At 37.7% G+C, this 19,053-nt stretch overlaps 1 protein-coding gene across 3 annotated transcripts in view; it reads left to right on the forward strand.

Annotated features, from left to right (window-relative positions):
• PSPC1 (paraspeckle component 1) overlaps window positions 1–19,053 on the forward strand; it is a 101,732-nt gene that overhangs the window by 12,529 nt on the left and 70,150 nt on the right. For all 3 annotated transcript variants that reach the window (XR_004918813.2, XM_036097156.2, XM_036097155.2), the window contains exons 3-4: window positions 10,474–10,569; window positions 14,255–14,451. Coding sequence is in view for 2 of the 3 variants with exons in the window: in XM_036097156.2 (XP_035953049.1) it covers window positions 10,474–10,569; window positions 14,255–14,451 (293 nt within the window). In the remaining variant the exon portion in view is untranslated. The remainder of the gene's footprint in view (window positions 1–10,473; window positions 10,570–14,254; window positions 14,452–19,053) is intronic.

Here is a 19,053-nt window from a genome sequence, read left to right on the forward strand (position 1 = left end):
GACAGACTGACTGAATCTCAGATATCAAGGATAATACAAGTGATTTATAGGGGTGGTATCATAGGGATTTAGAACTACACAGGAATTGAGTAGGCATAATGCTAGCTGCTCACTACTTAAATTTCTCTCTCTAGTTTTTCTTTTTTTTCTTTTCTTTAAAGATTTTTTTTTTAAATTATTTGACGTGGGGGCGGGGAGCACAAGGCAGAGGGAGAAGCACATTCCCCGCTGAGCAAGGAGCCCAATATGTGGCTCGATCTCAGGACCTTGGGGCCACGACCCCAGCCGAAGGCAGCAGCTTAACCGACTGAGCCACCCAGGCACCCCTGTTCTGTTTTTTTTTTCTTTTTCCTAAAGACCATTACAGGTTAAATTAAATCAAGATACAGCGATTTTACCATTTGCCAACTGATACCCTAAAAATGATGTTGGGGTTGTTTCCGTAGAAGCAGAAAAATGTATATTTCATTTTTTTTTTGTTTAAGATTTTATTTATTTGAGAGAGTGTGCACGAGCAGGGGGAGAGGGACTGAGTGAGAGGGAGAAGCGGACTCCCTGCTGAGTGCAGAGCCCCACATGGGGCTCAGTCCAGAACCCCGAGATCATGGCAGGAGCTGAAGTCAGATGCTCAACCAACTCAGCCACCAGGTGCCCCGTATGTTTCAATTTTAGTTAGAAAAAGACATTTTCGCTTTAAAGCAACCCTTTAATGTTACTGTATATGGTGTCTACATTCACTAATTGTTAGCATTTTGACACGTTTTATTTCACTATATACATACAGTTTTGGATTTTTTGGTTTTTTTTGGCTAATTCTTTTGAGAGTCAGGTACAGATGTCATACTTTATCCCTGAATGCAGTACTTGATATGCATTTATTAAGAATATTTTCTTAAAAGTTACAATGTAACTGTCATACTGAAGAAATCTAACGTTTATTCAATATAGGCATACCTTGGAGATACCGCAGATTCAGATCTAGACCAGTGCTGTAAAGTGAATGTCACAGTGAAGTGTGTCAAATGAATTCTTTGGTTTCCCAGTACATAAAGTTATATTTACACCTATAAACTATAGTTTATTAAGTGTGAAATAGCATTATGTTTAAAAAAAAGTGCATGCCTTAATTAAAAAAATACTGATCAGGTTGATGGTTGCTGAAGGTTGGGGTGGTTGTGGCAATTTCTTAAAATAAGATGATATTGAAATTTGCCGCATGAATAGTCTTCCTTGCAGGCAAGGTTTTTCTGTAGCATGTGGTGCTGTTTGATACCATTTTACCCACAGTAGAACTTCTTTCAAAATTGGGAGTCAGTCCTCTCAAACCCTGCTGATGTGTTACCAATTACATTTATGTAATATGCTAAGTTCTTTGTTGTCATTTCAACAGTCTTCACAGCATCTTCACCAGGAGTAGAGTCCATCTCCAGAAACCACTTTCTTTGCACATCCATAGAAGCAGCTCCTCATTCGTTAAAGTTTTACCATGGGATTGCATCAGTGTGGTCCCATCTTCAGGCCCCGCTTCTAGTTTGCTTGCTGTTTCCACCACATCTGCAGTTACTTCCCCCACTGATGTCTTGAACCCCTCAGCTGAAAGGCATCCATGAGGGTTAGGTTAGAATGAACTTCTTCCAAACTCCTGTTAATGTTGATAGTTAGACCTCTTCCCGTGCTTCCGATGAAGCACAAATGTTCTTAATGGCATCTAGAATGGTGAATCCTTTCTAGGAGTTTCTCATTCTGCTTTGCCCAGATCTATCAGAGGAATCACTGTCTAAGGCAGCCATAGCCTTATGAAATGTATTTATTAAATAATAAGACCTGAAAGTTGAAATTGCTCCTTGATCTGTGGGGCTGCAGAATGGATGTTGTGTCAGCAGGCGTGAAAACAACATTAATCTTGTTGTATATCGCCATCAGACCTCTTGGGTGACCAGGCGCATTGTCAAGGAGCAGCAATATTTTGAAAGGAATCTTTTTTTTCTGATCAGTAGATCTCAGCAGTGGGCTTAGAATATTCAGTAAACCACGTTGTAAGTAGATGTGCTGTCATCCAGGCTTTGTTGTTCTATGTGTAGAGAGCACAGGCAGAGTGGATTGAGCATAATTTTTAAGGGCCCTAGGATTTTCAGAATGGTCGGTGAGCATTGGCTTCATCTTCAGGTCACCAAGCTGTGTTAGCCCCTAACAAGACAGTCAGCCTGTCCTTTGAATCCAGGCATTGACTTCTTCTTTTTTTTTTTTTTTAAGATTTTATTTATTTATTCATGAGAGACAGAGAGGCAGAGGGAGAAGCAGGCTCCTAAGGAGCAGGGAGCCCGATGCGGGGCTCGATCCCAGGACCCTGGGATCATGACCTGAGCTGAAGGCAGATGCTTAACGACTGAGCCACCGAGGCACCCAGCATCCTTTTCTTTTTATTAAGTTTACCTGACTGTTATATTGTGAGTCTTTTTGATATTATTAAAAATCCATGGTTTGTTACAGCTATGCCAGACTTAAGTATTCCTTTTTTGGACAATAGACATTCTATTATTAGACATTTAGGTTGTTGCCCTTTTTTGCTGTAATAACTAACCTTGTGGCAAACATTATGGACCATAAATGTTTGGTTGTTCTTTGTTTCCTGGGTATAGATTTTTTTTTTCTTAAGTTTTAAAAATTTTTTAAGTAATGTCTACAATCAGTGTAGGGCTTGAACTCAGATCCTCAAGATCAAGAGTTGCATGCTCCATTGACTGAGCCAGGTAGGCGCCCCCCCGGGTATAGATTTTTATGGGGCAAATGTATTCTGGAATTTCCATGGAAAAAGTTTAAATAGATGGTTCCCTTTTTTTTTTTTTTTTTAAGTTTTATTTATTTAAGTGGTCTCTGTACCTATCATGGAGCTCGAACTCACAGCCCCAAGACCAAGAGTTACACACTCCTCCAACTGATCCAGCCAGGCGCCTCTTAAATGGTTCCTTTTTTTTTTTTTTTTTTTTTATTTATTCATTTGAGACACAGAGATAGAGAGAGAGAGAGAGAATACGAGCAGGGGGAGAAGCAGAGGAAGGGGGAGAAGCAGGCCCCCCGCTGAGCAGGGAGCCGGATGTGGGGCTCCATCCCAGGACCCTGGGATCATGACCTGAGCCGAAGGCAGACACTTAACCATCTGAGCCACCCAGGCGCCCCTTAAATGGTTCCTTTTTAAACCAATTGAACTTTGGTAACCCAAACTTTATTAGAAAATCAAAGATTCATGAGGGCAAGATTAATTATAAAGAATAACTTTGAAGGAAACCTCTTAATCTATGTTACATGATGTAGCTCAAATCCTTGCTGTGCATAGCATTACTTGATTTGCTAATTATTTGTTGCTTTTATTTTTCTTTTTGGGAGAAAAAGAATGTTTTGCTTCTGATACCACTTCAGAGTCTTAAGTTACAGTTCTGTGCTTTCTTTTGATCATGAGAGACACATTTTTTAGGGTTGACAGCTAGATATTTAAATAATCTTTTGTTGGTAATCAGAGACAAACTAAATTTTTTTTTTTTAATGTATTGGCAAAGATTTAAAAATACTCAGTGAGTGAAAGTGAGGTTGCTTGAGTATTTTATAACTCCTAGCGCTGATGGAAATTGGTTACTCTGTTTCTGGGAAGGATTTAGTTACTGAGTATAAAAACCTTAAGATTCTTTGACTGTTGGAGGTATATTTTAAGTAAGTATTTTGACTCAAAGGTTTGGTATATCACTATATGTTGTTTATCACTTTATTTCTAATAACAAAATATTGGCCAAATCTGAATTTCTTAATAGAGAATTGATTAAGTAGATCATATTTATAGTGGATTAGTATATAGTTATTTTGTGAAGAATATTTCATGATACCAGGAAATGCAACACTCATGAAAAAAAATTTCTTTATTATAATTTTTAAAGTAATCTCTATGGGGCTTGAAGTCGTGACCCTGAGATCAAGAGTCACATGCTCAAATGACTGAGCCAGCCATGGGCCCTGAAAAAAATTTTTTATTTTATTTTAATTTTTATTCTTTTTTAAAGATTTTATTTATTTACTTGACACAGAGAGAGAGACAGCTAGAGAGGGAACACAAGCAGGGGGAGCAGGAGAGGGAGAAGCAGGCTTCCCACAGAGCAGGGAGCCCGATGTGGGACTTGATCCCAGGACTCTGGGATCATGACCTGAGCCGAAGGCAGACAGACACTTAACGACTGAGCCACCCAGTCGCCCCCCTGAAAAAAATTTTTTAAAGGGTGTATATACCACAGAGGCAGTAGACTAGTAGTTGCCAGAGGTTCAGGGAAATGGGGAATTGATAGCTAATGAGTTTCGGGTTTCTTTCTGGGGTGGTGAAAATGTTCTGGCATTAGATCATAGTGATGGTTATACATACTAAAGCCCACTGAACTCTGCACTTCAAAATGATGAATTTTATGGTGTGTGAGTTATATCTCAATAAAAATACAAACTAAAGTTGCAAACCCCACATCTGTTTATGGCAGAGCATTCGCTATGCATCTGTGCTAACAGCTGTTCAAAATTTATAAATAAATTTAGCATATAAATAAATGTATATTTATATTTTATAAATAAAACAATGTAGCAAATTGTTAAAAAGCTCTTGTTACTTCCAAGAGTCCTTTTCCAGGTGAGTAACACAGGACTTGTCTTAATTCCTCCAGCAATTAGTTGAGACAACACAATGAAGTGCTTACTACCAAGTGAAGTTGAACTGACCCCAGTGGTGTGTGCAAAGGGCTGGTGGAGTAGAGGGTAGAGTGTTTCCGCTACCTGGAAGATACCAGAATTTAGGACCCCATGAAGGAAACAAACTTAGATGGTTTATATTCAACGTAAACCACATTGTTTGTACAGTTTTGGCACAGAAAATCAGCCTTATCTTTTAGGGTGGTGGCATAGCCGTTTTAGGCCTATTTTCTTTTTCTTAACTTTTTTTGTATACAAGTGATTGTTCCATTAATAATTTTTTTATAACTTTCCTATTTTATACTCCTACTTCAAAAAGATTACTTTTCTATCATTTTGTTTGCTTCATCACATCTTTCCATTAAATGGGATTCTTTTAGATTCAGAAGAAATTTTTTTTTTCCTTTTTTTAAAATTTATTAGAGAGAGAGACACACAGCGAGAGAAGGAACACAAGCAGGGGGAGTGGGAGAGGGAGAAGCAGGCTTCCCGCTGAGCAGGGAGCCCGATGCGGGGCTCGATCCCAGGACCCTGGGGTCATGACTTGAGCCGAAGGCAGACGCTTAACGACTGAGCCACCTAGGCGCCCCACAGAAGAAATATTTCTTTAATAAAAACAATATTGTAATATTGCTTTTGCTTATATAAATAGGAAACACAAGAGTTATCTAGGCATACCTGCTGGTGGTGGAAGTATAAATTGCTCCTTAACCTTTCCAGAAAAGCACCCTTAAGCCTTATAATATGGTCAGTGTCAGTTGGGTCCAGTTTTAGTTTTATACTTTCTTTTCTGAGAAGTCTTAATTATTTGTAAAGATAATATTTTATTATTTCTTAGAGGTCCTCAAAAGAACAAAAAGAATATTTAAACTTATTTATTTTCCTTAAAATTTACCATATGGGTCCATTGGGTCATTTTATAATCTAAGATAATATCAGGGCCTAGTCATTTTATTTTTCCTCTATCATAAAACATCTTATTTCATCATTCTAAGAATTATTTTGTCATTATTCTTCAATTCTCAACTATATGAAAGACTAAAATTGAAAAAGTCCTGCAAAATGGTATATATCTACAAGGATTATGTAGCAGTGAAACAGAGTGTCATCATTACATAATCATTTTTTAATTCCATACACAAAATGTTGCATCATCTTTTAAGCCATTATGTTTTTAGTACTGTATATATAATACCTTGTCTCACACTTCTGCTTCTAAAGAGATATTTGAACAAGTGAGGAAAGGTCAGTCACAAATATGTTAATCTTTATGTACCATTTCAGAAAACATGGAACCCTTAAATGTCCACCAATATGTATGGTTAAAAAATTATGGTGCATTACATACATCTGAAATGGTGCCATTTTTTTATTGAGTGATAACAGGATGTCTGAAGAAAGCTTGGATAGGTGATTCATTTTATGTAAAATTACGTATATCTAGCAGAAAGGAAAATCTGAAGAGATGTTTATGGAACATGATCAGAGATCCCTTCCAAATGATAGGATTTCCCAGGACTGACTGATTTATATAAAAGTTACTATGGACAAGTATCAATATTACAACCAAACTAATGATTGGTTAATTTGGGGGCAAAGGGAGGAGAAGAAAAACTGTACAGATAACAACTCCAGATTTAACATTAATGGTTGACCAATTTGATTTGCTTCCTTTTAGTCTTTTTTTCTATGAAGTATTTTCCTACATTTATAAAAAGTAAATAAGTAATTGTACCTATACGCAGAATTTAAGTTAAGGTTTTAAAAACTTTTTTTAGGGGCACCTGGGTGGCTCAAGTTGGTTAAGCATCCAACTCTTTTTTTTTTTTTTAAAGATTTATTTATTTCACAGAGAGAGATACAGCGAGAGAGGGAACACAAGCAGGGGGAGTGGGAGGGAGAGAAGCAGGCTTCCCGCGGAGCAGGGAGCCCGATGCGGGGCTTGATCCCAGAACCCTGGGATCATGACCTGAGCCGAAGGCAGACGCGTAACAGCTGAGCCACCCTGGTGCCCCAAGCATTCAACTCTTGATTTCAGTTTAGGTCATGATCTTATGGGTTGTGAGATTGAGCCCCTGCATTGGGTTCCAGCTCCAAGCTCAGTGGGAATGTGCTTGAGATTGTCTCTCTCCCTCTGCCCCTCCCCTCACTCGCATGCACTCTTTTTCAGATAAATCTTTAACAACAGAAGATCAAAGTGAAATAAACAGGATGTGTGAGATAATGGACAAGGGGAATTTTTACAGGGAGTAGTGCATACAGTGAAACCATAAGTGTTCACATTTTAGCATATAACCCAACCAAAAAAATAAATAAGAGAATCCCTTAAGGGCTTCTCTTGAACACTACACATGGTGTCTTTGTTTTACGTAATATGATGAATGTGGTTGTGACTGACTGATCTTTCCTCACTTATTCATGTATCTCTTTAGAAATGAAATTCCAGGAACAAGGTATAAATATATAACATTTGTTTGTATTGGTCAAGTTTTGTCTCAGAGGGCTGTATTCACCCCCATGTCTTAAGTGTGTCTGGTGGCCCATATTCGTATGTTGAAAATTGAAAATTTATAGTTATAAACTCAACATTATTTGAGAGTATAGTAGAGGTGTCATTATATTCTCTAATTTTGTTCATTTCCTTGACTTCATAAAATTAATCTTGTCAATTCTAAGTAATTCTGTCATGTTCTGAGTGTGATTTACTTAGTATGTTTTCCTTCTTGAGTCTCCTTTTCTGATTTTTCTCTTGGGGGGTAGTGGCCTTCTGGTATTGAAGTGGGGGGGTGAGTTTGTCTTTGTTGGCTTCTGCTGAGGAGTTCTTATCTGGCGCTATTATTATTCTGATGTTTGTGGTCCTGCAGTGGCTTCCATTGGGTAAGTGGTCAATATAGTGCATCTTCTTCTGTTTGTCCTTGGGCCTCTTTGGGTCCTCTTACGGGTTCAGGAACTCTCAGCTATTTTCTTCTACTTCATTGGGTTGCATGTGATCTTTGAGGCTGTATTTACTCAGTCTTTACCACACTTCACTTTTTTAGATGTTGGGATATGAGTTATCACCCTTGAAATTGAGGCTTGTAAGGCTCTTTTCTTTTGGGTTTCCACTCAGTTTATCTGAGGTTTCTATAATCCCCTTGTGTCCATCACCCCAAGGTATTCCACACCTGCTTCTGTTTCCTTTTCTGTCTAAAATGTCTTTACTAGTGGGGTGCCTGGGTGGCTCGTTCGGTTGAACGTCTGCCTTCAGTTCAGGTCATGATCCTGGGGGCCTGGGATCGAGCCCCACATTGGGCTCCCTGCTCAGTGGGGAGCCTGTTTCTCCCTCTCCCTCTGCCATTCACTCCACCTGTGCTCTCTGGCTTTATCTCTGTCAAATAAATAAATAAAATCTTTAAAAAATGTATTTAAAATGTCTTTACTAGCCCAGGAGTCATTTTTTTAATAAAGATTTTATTTTTAAGTAACCTCTATACCCAACATGGGGCTCAAACTCAAAACCCTCAGATCAAGAGTTGCATGCTCCGCCAACTGAGCCAGCCAGGTGCCCCCACCCAAGGAATCATTTTTAATAATCATTTTTCTTTCTCACTCTCCTTTTTTAAAAAAGATTTTATTTATTTATTTGGGAGGGCAAGAGAACGCGGGAAAGCAAGGGGAGGAGCAGAGAAAGGAACAAGCATACTCCGTGCTGAGTGTGGAGCCCGTCGTGGGGTTCAGTACCATGACCCTGAGGTCATGACCTGAGCTGAAATCAAGAGTCCAGTGCTTAACCGACTGAGCCACCCAGGTGCCCCAGTAATCATTTTCTTTTTTTTTTAAGATATTTTATTTGACAGAGAGAAAGACATCGAGAGAGGGAACACAAGCAGGGGGAGTGGGAGAGGGAGAAGCAGACTCCACATGGAGCAGGGAGCCCAATGCGGGGCTTGATCCCAGGACCCTGGGATCATGACCTGAGCCGAAGGCAGACACTTAATGACTGAGCCACCCAGGCGCCCCCCCAGTAATCATTTTTAATAACAGTTTAGGATTTAAAGTCTCTGTTATTCTCAGGATCTTCATTTATTTGTAAAGGGAAGCTTTTGGAATCCAGAAAACCCCTTCACCTCTTAGCCCTTGTGTTAATGCACAGATTTACTACTGCAATAGATTTACTATTATTTGCATAGTGAGAGACTGATAGCAAGGGAAAAAAAAATTTAACTTAGGCAAAGATCTTTTATTTTTGGTTAGGCTTACGTAGTTCCAAAAAGTAAACATAATTAACAAAACACAACTACCAGAGGAGATGCTCTGGTATCAGTGGAAGGCACTAACCATAAGAAAATCTGATACGGATCTTCATGTACAGATGCCAGTTTGATCCTGTCAAATGAATATGCTATATTCATCTGTCTGTGTGTGAGGCGGTTGGGAGGCAGGAACAGGAAGAACCAAAGCCTCTTCTCCACTGGGTTAGGCAGCCAGGCACTCCAGGGGTATTATTACAGATGACATGAAGGTGATTGTGTTCATAGCAATGGTAACAGTCCCAGCTGTGATGATGATATCAGCAACAGTTTGACAGGATCTATAAATCCTTAGTGCTTCTTTCTCATACAGCTGATCATCCCTGATCCATTCCTTAGACAGGCCACAATATCTTCTTTGACAAAAATGAATCCAGTGCATTCTTTTATCACTGAAAACACACCAGTCTTGGTATTTGCTAATTTGGAAAAACGGTAAAAATACTTTTGCATCATTTTGGAAATGAGTCCAGTCTAAGCTATAAGAAAGTGTATTGTTAAAAAACATACATGGATACTTTCAGTGGTGGTGGTTTTAAAATACTGTGCTTGGCTATAAAAGCCTTAGAAACTTAATGAATAATAGCAAGGAAATTTTAATATCAGTATATCATCTGATATCTATTTCATTTCCCTGTTTTGTCTTCCTCAATGAGCTTTCCTATCCTTTTGTTTTACTTAGGAAAGTAGTAAAGAAGGGACATTTACAAGTCATATCTTTCATCACCCACTCTTGCTTCCCCCTGCCCCCAGCCTCCACCTTGAACGTGTCTTTGTCTTCTGGCTCCCCTCCTTCCCTTTTGCTTAGCTGCCTGGCTGCTTGGCTGATGTATTTTAGATGTCATTTTAGGGTGTTTTTGTTTTTGTGTTAAGATTTTATTTATTTGCCAGAGAGAGCACGCACAAGCAGGGAGAGGGAGAAGCAGGCTCCTCACTGAGCAGGGAGCCCGATGGATTTCTCGATCCCAGGACCCTGATCATCACCTGACCTGAAGGCAGACGCTTAACCGACTGAGCCACCCAGGCATCCCTCATTTTAGGTTTTAGAAAGACTTTTCTGAACAAGACTTGGTTAGACACAGGGAGGCTGGGAGGTGGGAATTTGAGGTGGTGGGATATGGGGATGATAGTTCCACATAAAACATGAATTAGGTACTCATTCTTTTCCATCATAATTTGTAAACGTTAACTACAGTGATTATGCAGGTTCAAAGATGTTGATTTACTCTGTCGTCTTGAATGGGGTATGCTCTAAAAAGCATTCATCTTTGTCTGACTTAGATGTTTACTTGTATCTGATGCAGTAAATGTTTATTGACTCATTTTAAGAGTATATGTAGTAACTTCTGAGACGTTTTTCTCAAGAGAGAAATTTCCCATGTATATATCTTGGAATTATTATAAAGAATTTCTAGGGAGATGTTAATTCCAGACACTGCATTAAACTCTTACAATTTTACCTACCCAGGACCCCTCGTCCAGTGATTGTGGAGCCTATGGAGCAGTTTGATGATGAAGATGGCTTGCCGGAGAAGCTAATGCAGAAAACCCAACAATATCATAAGTAAGATTTTATTAATAAAGATATTTTGATATGTGATATCAAGGATATTATATCACATCTGTTATCAAGTATTGTTAGATTATAAGGTGTTCTGTTCAGTTATATAATCTAGTTAATAGAGTGGCCTGGTCTACATGAATGTTATTGTTCTTTTATATATGGATAGAACATTAACTTAGAATTCTGAGTCTACTTTTATAACTGGGACAGGTGTGGGTAGGTAAAACTAACATATTTGCAAGCATGAATTCAACAAATACTGGAGGGCTTTTGTGCTAGGCACTGTTCCACGTGTTTTCAGTGCAACTTTGAACTGTTTTTGCCTTCCTACTGCTTATATTTCTGGTGGTGGAGTTATACAAGAAGTAAGGAACCAAAAATTATAAAACATGTATTAGGGGCGCCTGGATGGCTTAGTCGTTAAGCGTCTGCCTTCGGCTCAGGTTATGATCCCAGGGTCCTGGGATCAAGCCCCGCATCGGGCTCCCTGCTTGCCAGGAAGCCTGCTTCTCCCTTTCCCACTCCTCCTGCTTGTGTTCCCTCTCTCACTGTCTCTCTATCTGTCAAATAAATAAATAAAATCTTAAAAATATATATATATTAAATTGTGAGAATTACTATTTAAAAAACTCACTAACATAAGGTGTAAAGGCTTAGATCAAAGTGTATGCATATTTAAAGTTGATTAATACTGGCAAATGGTTTTCCAGGAATATACCAATTTACATTCCTTGGTGTATGTATAAAGGTATTTTTCTTCATCATGACAAAAAGATGGATATATGATTTTAAGATTTGATAGCCTTTGTTCAAAATGATATTTTATGCGTGTTATTTTAATTAGCGTTCTTTTAGTGCAGTTGAATGTTTTTCTTTGTAGTTGATTTAAATGAGAAATATGAATGCTTGTTACATGCCTGGTGCAGGAGATGTGTCAGTGAACAAAATAGGCCAGAAATTCATGCTATGTGGGGGATGGTAAGGAGGGTAAACAATAAAATTAGTAAAACAAATACAGCAGAAAGGGGAAAGTGGATGCTGTGGAGCAGAGTAGTGTGTTCTTTGTACAGGTGGTTTGGGAAGTCTACCTGAAAGGGTGACATTTGATTAACAGCTTGAAGGAGTGGGGAGGAAGAAGCTAGCTATGTAGGATCAGAAGTGGGCTGGAATAGAGAGAATAGTGATCTCAGCAGAGGAAATAGTACCTATAAAGGCCTTGAGGGAACTCTGGCAAGTTCTAGGAACAGTAGAGAGGCCAGTTTAGCTGGAGCATAGTAAGTAGGGAGGGGAAATAGTAGGGAGGAGGTAGAAATAGGACCTTGGGAGGAGTGTAGATTGTTGTGCCTTGCTGGCTATTGAACTGACTTTTGTATTTTATGAGTAGTGACTTAATCCTAAATTTAACAGTAGCTTTTTTGGCTCCTGTTTTAAGAATAGATTTGTAAAGAACCAAGGGTGGAATTGGGGGGATAGTAAATTAGGAGCCTGCTGAAATGGAGGTCACAGTGGTGATGGTGAGAAGTGGTCAGATTCTGGCTATAGTTTGAAAATAGACTTTGGATTTTGCTGGTGGATGTGGGAGAAAGAGAGTTAAAAGCATGATTATGTGGTTTTTGGCCAAAGTAACTGGAAATATGGAAATTGCTAATGATTGATCTGGAGAATCTTGGAGGAGGAGCATTTTGGGGGGAGGAAGTTCAGGAACCTTGTTTTAGACATCTTAAGTTTGAGATGGTTTCCAAAACCCAAGTGGAGATGTCAAATAAGTAGTTGGATTTGCATCTGGAATTTAGATGAGCTTTCTGAGCTACACTTACCGCATGTGATAGATAACTATGTCAAAGGACTGAGCCCTGGAATACTCCAGTATATAGAGCTGGGGAAGCATAGACGGAATTAGCAAAGACAAGAGTGGAACAGTCATTGCTGTAGGGGGATCAACTGGCAGTATGTCCTGGAAGCAAGGGAAGAAAGTATTTTAGGGGAGAAGGATCAGTAGTATAATCAGTTGTAATTCAGAACCGTTTTAATTTCTCATACAATGCTATTTTTCAAAGAATTACTATGATTTCCTAGTCACTTGACTTTTTTTCTGGTTATAGTTTAGCATTACAAATTTGAACTAGAGCATACTTTTGGATTCAAGAATTAGAGAACTGGAATTATAAGGGTGTTACAAAAAGTGGAATTTATATACATACAGAAATATTCATTTATATAATTTAATTACCCAGCAAACCTTACAAGGTCTCATATTTCCAGTTTTGCTACTAAAGAGTTATGCTCAGAAGGGAATGTTCACAAAGGCTAAGTGCCATGGTTCAAATTTAGTTCTAACTCCTCAAATCCATATTGTTTCAGTAGTGTTCCCCTTGGAGAAAATGAAGATTTTTTAATATTTGTGATTATAGTCAAAGTCTGATTTTAGGAACTACTGACTAATAAATAATTCTTTCAGAAAAATGAGTAGGTGGTTGATCTCCCCCATTCCTTTCCTTTTTCCAGTCAGTGTTTTAAAAAGAAAATGCCTAAGTCTTGTTTTTTAAGTATAGAATACCAGATCATGGTTAACTTTGATTTTCCTTATGTACCTCTGAAAATCTTTAAAGCTCTTTCTTGTTACTACATCTTTTTTTCTGTGACAACCTCACCTTTTATCTCCCAAATTTGTCTCACCTACGCATCTTCCCCTCCCCACCCTAAAATAAAAGTTAAAATTTAGGATTGCAAGGCCTCTATACTTTCATTGGCGGGGTAGGGATTATGTTTTTACTAATATTATTTATTTATTTATTTTTTAAAGATATTATTTATTTGACAGAGAGAGACACAGCAAGAGAGGGAACACAAGCAGGGGGAGTGGGAGAGGGAGAAAGAGGCTTCCTGCGGAGCAGGGAGCCCGATGTGGGGCTCGATCCCAGAATGCTGGGATCATGACCTGAGCCGAAGGCAGACACTTAACGACTGAGCCACCCAGGCACTGCTACTAATATTTTTTAATAGAAGCTATGATAGGCAAGAATAATTGAAAAAATTCTTTGAATTTCAAGTACATTCATAGATCATTATTTTTTAAAAAAATTTTTTGGTCATTTGTTTGCTGATCTTTTATTCATTCATTTAAGAAATAAATGTTAAATGTATACAATGTGCCAGATACTACGCTAGGTTCTTGAGGTACAAGAATTAACAGACATATTTATAAGTGAGGCCTTTATTTTTTGGCATAGCCAATTAACCTAGCACATAACATTCAATAAACTATCTGCCTTTATTATCCCTAAAAGTTACTCCTTTTAGGAAAAAAAATTAATTCTTGACAATTTAGGGCATATTTGATTCATGTGTTGCAGATTGCCTTATCTAAAATTGTTTGTTGAGTGAAAACCAGAAGGCCTTATTGAAGGTGATAATTAGGGGAGTGCAGCTTGTAGTATCAGATTGCTTAGGTTCAAGTCCTGGTTCTGTTCTTACTAGCTGGGCATCCTTGGGCAGTTTTCTTAAACTCAGGGTTGTTAAAACATGTATTATAATACTGCCATGAGGTAAGTCATGTCGAGTACTTACTTGCCTGACACGGTGCCATAAACATTGTAACTGCTTAGTAAATGGTAGTCCTTATTATCTTATTTGTTGTTTTGACTTTTAAACATACATTTCTGTATGTTTTCAAATGTAAACTTAGGGAAAGAGAACAGCCGCCACGTTTTGCTCAACCTGGGACCTTTGAATTTGAGTATGCATCTCGATGGAAGGCTCTTGATGAAATGGAAAAGCAGCAGCGTGAGCAGGTTGATAGAAACATCAGAGAAGCCAAAGAGAAACTGGAAGCAGAAATGGAAGCAGCTAGGCATGAACACCAATTAATGTTAATGAGGCAAGGTAAAAATGGGTTTTCATATAGATATGGTATGATTTTTTTTTTTCTTAAGGCTCGTTCATATTTCCCAATGATACCTATTATTATTTAAGTTGCCAGTTAGGAGTTTTGGAGATAGTTGGAACTCTCACTGTATTAGAAACAAAAATCTCCCTTTTCCAAGAAAGAAAAAAAAAAAAAAAAGCAAAAATACCTTATTAAAATAAATTTTTGGTGCCTGGGTGGCTCAGTTGGTTGAGTGTCTCTCTCTCTCTTTTTTTTTAAGATTTTATTTATTTATTTGACAGAGAGATAGCGAGAGCAGGAACACAAGCAGGGGCAGTGGGAGAGGGAGAAGCAGGCTTCCCGCCGAGCAGGGAACCCGATGTGGGGCCCAATCCCAGGACCCTGGGATCATGACCTGAGCCGAAGGCAGACACTTAACGAATGAGCCACCCAGGCGCCCAAGTGTCTAACTCTTGATCTCAACTCAGGGTTGTGAGTTCAAGCCCTGCATTGTGAGTTCAAACCCCGCGTTTAAAAAGAAAAAAAAAAGGGCGCCTGGGTCGCTCAGTTGGTTAAGCATCTGCGTTGGCTTAGGTAATGATCCCAGGATCCTGAGATCAAGCCCTGCATCGGGCTCCCTGCTCAGTGGGGAGACTGCTTTTCCCCCTCCCTCTGCCTGCTGCACCCCCTGATTGTGCTTTTTCTCTCTGTCAAATAAATAAACAAAATCTTAAAAAAAAAAAAAAAAGTCCTCCCTACATACATGGTATTGTTGGAGGTTATTAAGGTTGTTAAATTTTGCCTGTAACAAATATTTTATTCTGCTGGCAAAAAGAGAAGCACAGTGGGTAATTCTTGGTGTGTAGATTTGGCATAAAGTCACATATCAAGATTTTGTTGTGGTGTACACCTGACTAATATAACACTGTATATTAACTAACTGGAATTAAAATAAAAATTTTAAAAGATTTTGTTTATTGGAAAGAAGAATTATGACAAATGCTGGCTATTTAAGATTGTACTGTGTGTCAAAAGAATACAGATGGATATTCTTTGGCAGGGGTGAAAAAGATTCATGTGTGCTGACAGATAGGGGGATTCATGAAGACTGAATTTTTTTGTAGCTGGCAAGAATATTTTAAACATTTGAGACAGAGCCAACTGAACTTTTAAGAGCAGTCCTAATGGGTGATCATTTATTCTCATATTCACCGGTCAGTTACCTAACATTGACAACGTGCTTAAATATATCTAGAAGCTCACTTCTCCCCTATCCTCTTGCTGGGTTTCTTTTTATGCCTATCTTTCTTTATTGTTTATATCTTCCCTTTTCTGTTCTTGAATTCTCCAAATAATTTCTTCGTTACTCCTGTCACTCATTTTTTCAACTATTCATAGTAGTTTTGTATTTCTTAAAATAAGCATTTGATTGCTTTCTTACTGTTAATTTTTTTTTTTTTTAATTTAGTGTTTCAGTAAACATTTACCTACCTTCTCTTGGCTACCCCCAGAGATGAAGGCACAGGATGCTTACCTAGATTTCTTCAGTAGCCTTCTTACTGGACTGTCATTTAATCCTGGTCTCTAAACCATTCTTTTATATTAGAGCCAGTATTTCTTTAAAAAGTGAAAAATAGGATTATTATTCATCTTTAAATCCTTTTGATAGATTCTTGATTCCTAAAAGTCTGGGTTGTTTGTTTTTTCTGTTCAGTAAATGGTTAGTGAACATTTATGATCAAGTCACTAAATAACTGTGCTGAAACTAAGTTAAAAAAACAAAATCCAGCTCAGCAACTGTAGAAACTAGTCAGACATTTCTGGTTTCATTTGGACACTAAACTTAGCAGTTCTGTAAGTTCACTCTTCTAAGAAAATTGAACTCATTTATATTACATATATTTAAGATAAACTAAGTCTCTAGCAGAAAATTTTAAATTGTTTTATAAGATAGGGTTACAGAATCATTGGCTGCTTAGAGATGGAGGAGAGATCTTCAGGGTTATCTAGTCTGGTGAATTTGTGGCTTTAAAACACATGAGAATCAACTGGGAAATTTTTAAAAATTTAATTTCCTGGGCCCCATGATTACTCTAGTACTTCTGTCCAATATGAATTGTTTTCTGCTCATAGCCTGCTGGGCACTTTGCCACTATCTACAGTCATGCCATAGTTAGGACATAACATTGATTAAATATGGAAGCATTTGTACTACAAGATATTTGTTGCTGATGATGACAAACAATATTGTAACAGTCATTACTTCACATATTTTTTAATGTCAGTTGTAGAAGACACTGAGGTATTTGAGGATATAGTGATGACAAAGAACAACATTTCTTTTGCCCTCATAAAGCTCTTTTGAGCTCTTAGAAGATTTGCCTATCCCTAAGGCTTGACTTTTGAAGCAGAATAATTTTGCAAAGTTATTTCCTATGAGCTTTTTTTTTCATTGCTTTTTGTGTGTTTGTTTATAACCCCTGTTAACAATATTTTGGTTTATAATATTAGAAAAGCACATTGTTTAGTGTAGCCTACTCCTTCTGGGTTTACTTCTGCTGAAGTACATCTTGTGTTTATTTTGGCAAAAGTCTGCAGGTGATAAATTTTTTTTAGTGTTTGTGCAAATTTTTTTTTTTTTTTAATTTATAGTTTTCTACAATTTTACATTTCATACAGCATTTCTAAGGGTTTATTCAGGTCGAGGGGGGACTTTAGGTAATCTTTGTTCTATGGCTGTGCAGAAACAGAAACAGCTCTTTAGTTAACTTATCATGGAAATAGAAAACTCAAATAGTACAGAAAAAGTGTCTCCTCCCCGCCCCCACCTTCTGCTTTCTTCTAGGAGTCACAGTGTCTTCTGTATTTTAACAGTTTCTTTTGTATATCCCTTAATGAAAAGAAAACTTGAATATGTCAGTAGATATGTATATTTATTTATAACCAAAAAATGCCCTATTTATCTTTTTCTGTACCTTGCTGTTTTACTTCCAGTAGAAGATCTGCCTCATTTTTTAAATGGCTGCATGATACTCTGCTAAATGGATATAATTAGTTTAGCTCATCCTCTGTTGATTGATATCTAGTTCTTTTTCCAGTTAGTAAAAGCAGTGCTTCAATGAATATTTATATATATACCTTAGCAAAATTTTGTAAATCTTAATTCTTCATGGATACACCAATATGTTCTAATAATTGTACTTTTATACTTTGCTGATCTTTATTTAATCCTTTCTGGATCCAAATTCCATTATACTATTACAGGTTAGTTTTTTCCTCCTCCCCCTGTTTTTGATCATCAGCATAGGAGGCAGTTCCTGAATTTTCTTCATGGTTATTTTTGTATTACCTTTGTTCCTGTAGTTACAAACTTTCAATAGATGAGATTAACTCTGCCATGCATTTTGTTATTACTCTCTGCTCTACCACCAATGGAATTTTATGATTATCACTGTTTGTGTATGCCTTCGTACTGATAAATCAAGTAGTGGAAGTGTATTGCCTTTAAATATCTTTTGGTCCTGATTACTGAAGGAAAAAAAACCCAAGGAAATAGGCATAATTTATTCCTCCTTCATTCTCTTTTCCTCTCAACATTTTTCTCAGATTTTATTTATTTATTTGACAGAGACAGCAAGAGAGGGAACACAAGCAGGGTGTGTGTGAGAGGGAGAAGCAGGCTTCCCACTGAGCAGGGAGCCCGATGCAGGGCTCGATCCCAGGACCCTGGGATCATGACCTTAGCCGAAGGCAGGCGCTTAACGACTGAGCCACCCAGGCGCCCCGCTCTCAACTTTTATTTATTTTGTATCTTATTTGTCTACATTTATGACATCAATTTTTTTTTTTAGTATAAAAGCTGATTTTGTTTATTTTTCTACTGTTGGAGAACATTTAAGTTTTACTCTCTTAGTAGTTTTCAATTACACAATACACTGTTATCAACTATAGTCACTACATTATATGTTGAATCCTCAGGCCTTATTATTATAGGTGAAAGTTTTTACCCTTTTACCAACCTCTCCGTATTTACCCCACTTCCCAGCCCCTGACAGCCACTTTCTACTTCGTTTCTATGAGTTTTAGTTTTTTAGATTCCACATATAAGTTCTATGCAGTATTTGTCTGTCTTTGGCATATTTCACTGAGCTTTAATGCCCTCAAGGTTTATCCATGTTCTTGGAAACGTAGGGTTTCATTTTCTTGTGGCTGAATAATATTCGATTGTGTGTGTGTCTGTGTATGTATATTATGTGTATGAGTGTGTGTATATATGTATATTGTAGATATATATATGTACGTATACACACCACATCTTTATCAGTTCACTGGTTGATGGACACTTAGGTTGTTTCCATACGGTCACTGTTGTGAATAATGTTGGACTGAACATGGAAGTGCACATACCTCTTCAATATCATGTTTTCATTTCAACTTAATGTTCTTTAATGATAATCCTCACACGTTTAAATCTTAACCCTATTTTAAATAGATGAGTCATGATTGTTCATTTGATTGATGTCTATCCTCGTGATTTAAGGAAGGATTCATAAAAACAACATTCCTTGCGTTCTTGTGTCTTCTAAAATATTATCTGTGATCCTTATATTTTAAACTGG

Source organism: Halichoerus grypus, chromosome 4 (assembly GCF_964656455.1).
Source record: "Halichoerus grypus chromosome 4, mHalGry1.hap1.1, whole genome shotgun sequence".
NCBI lineage: Eukaryota > Metazoa > Chordata > Mammalia > Carnivora > Phocidae > Halichoerus > Halichoerus grypus.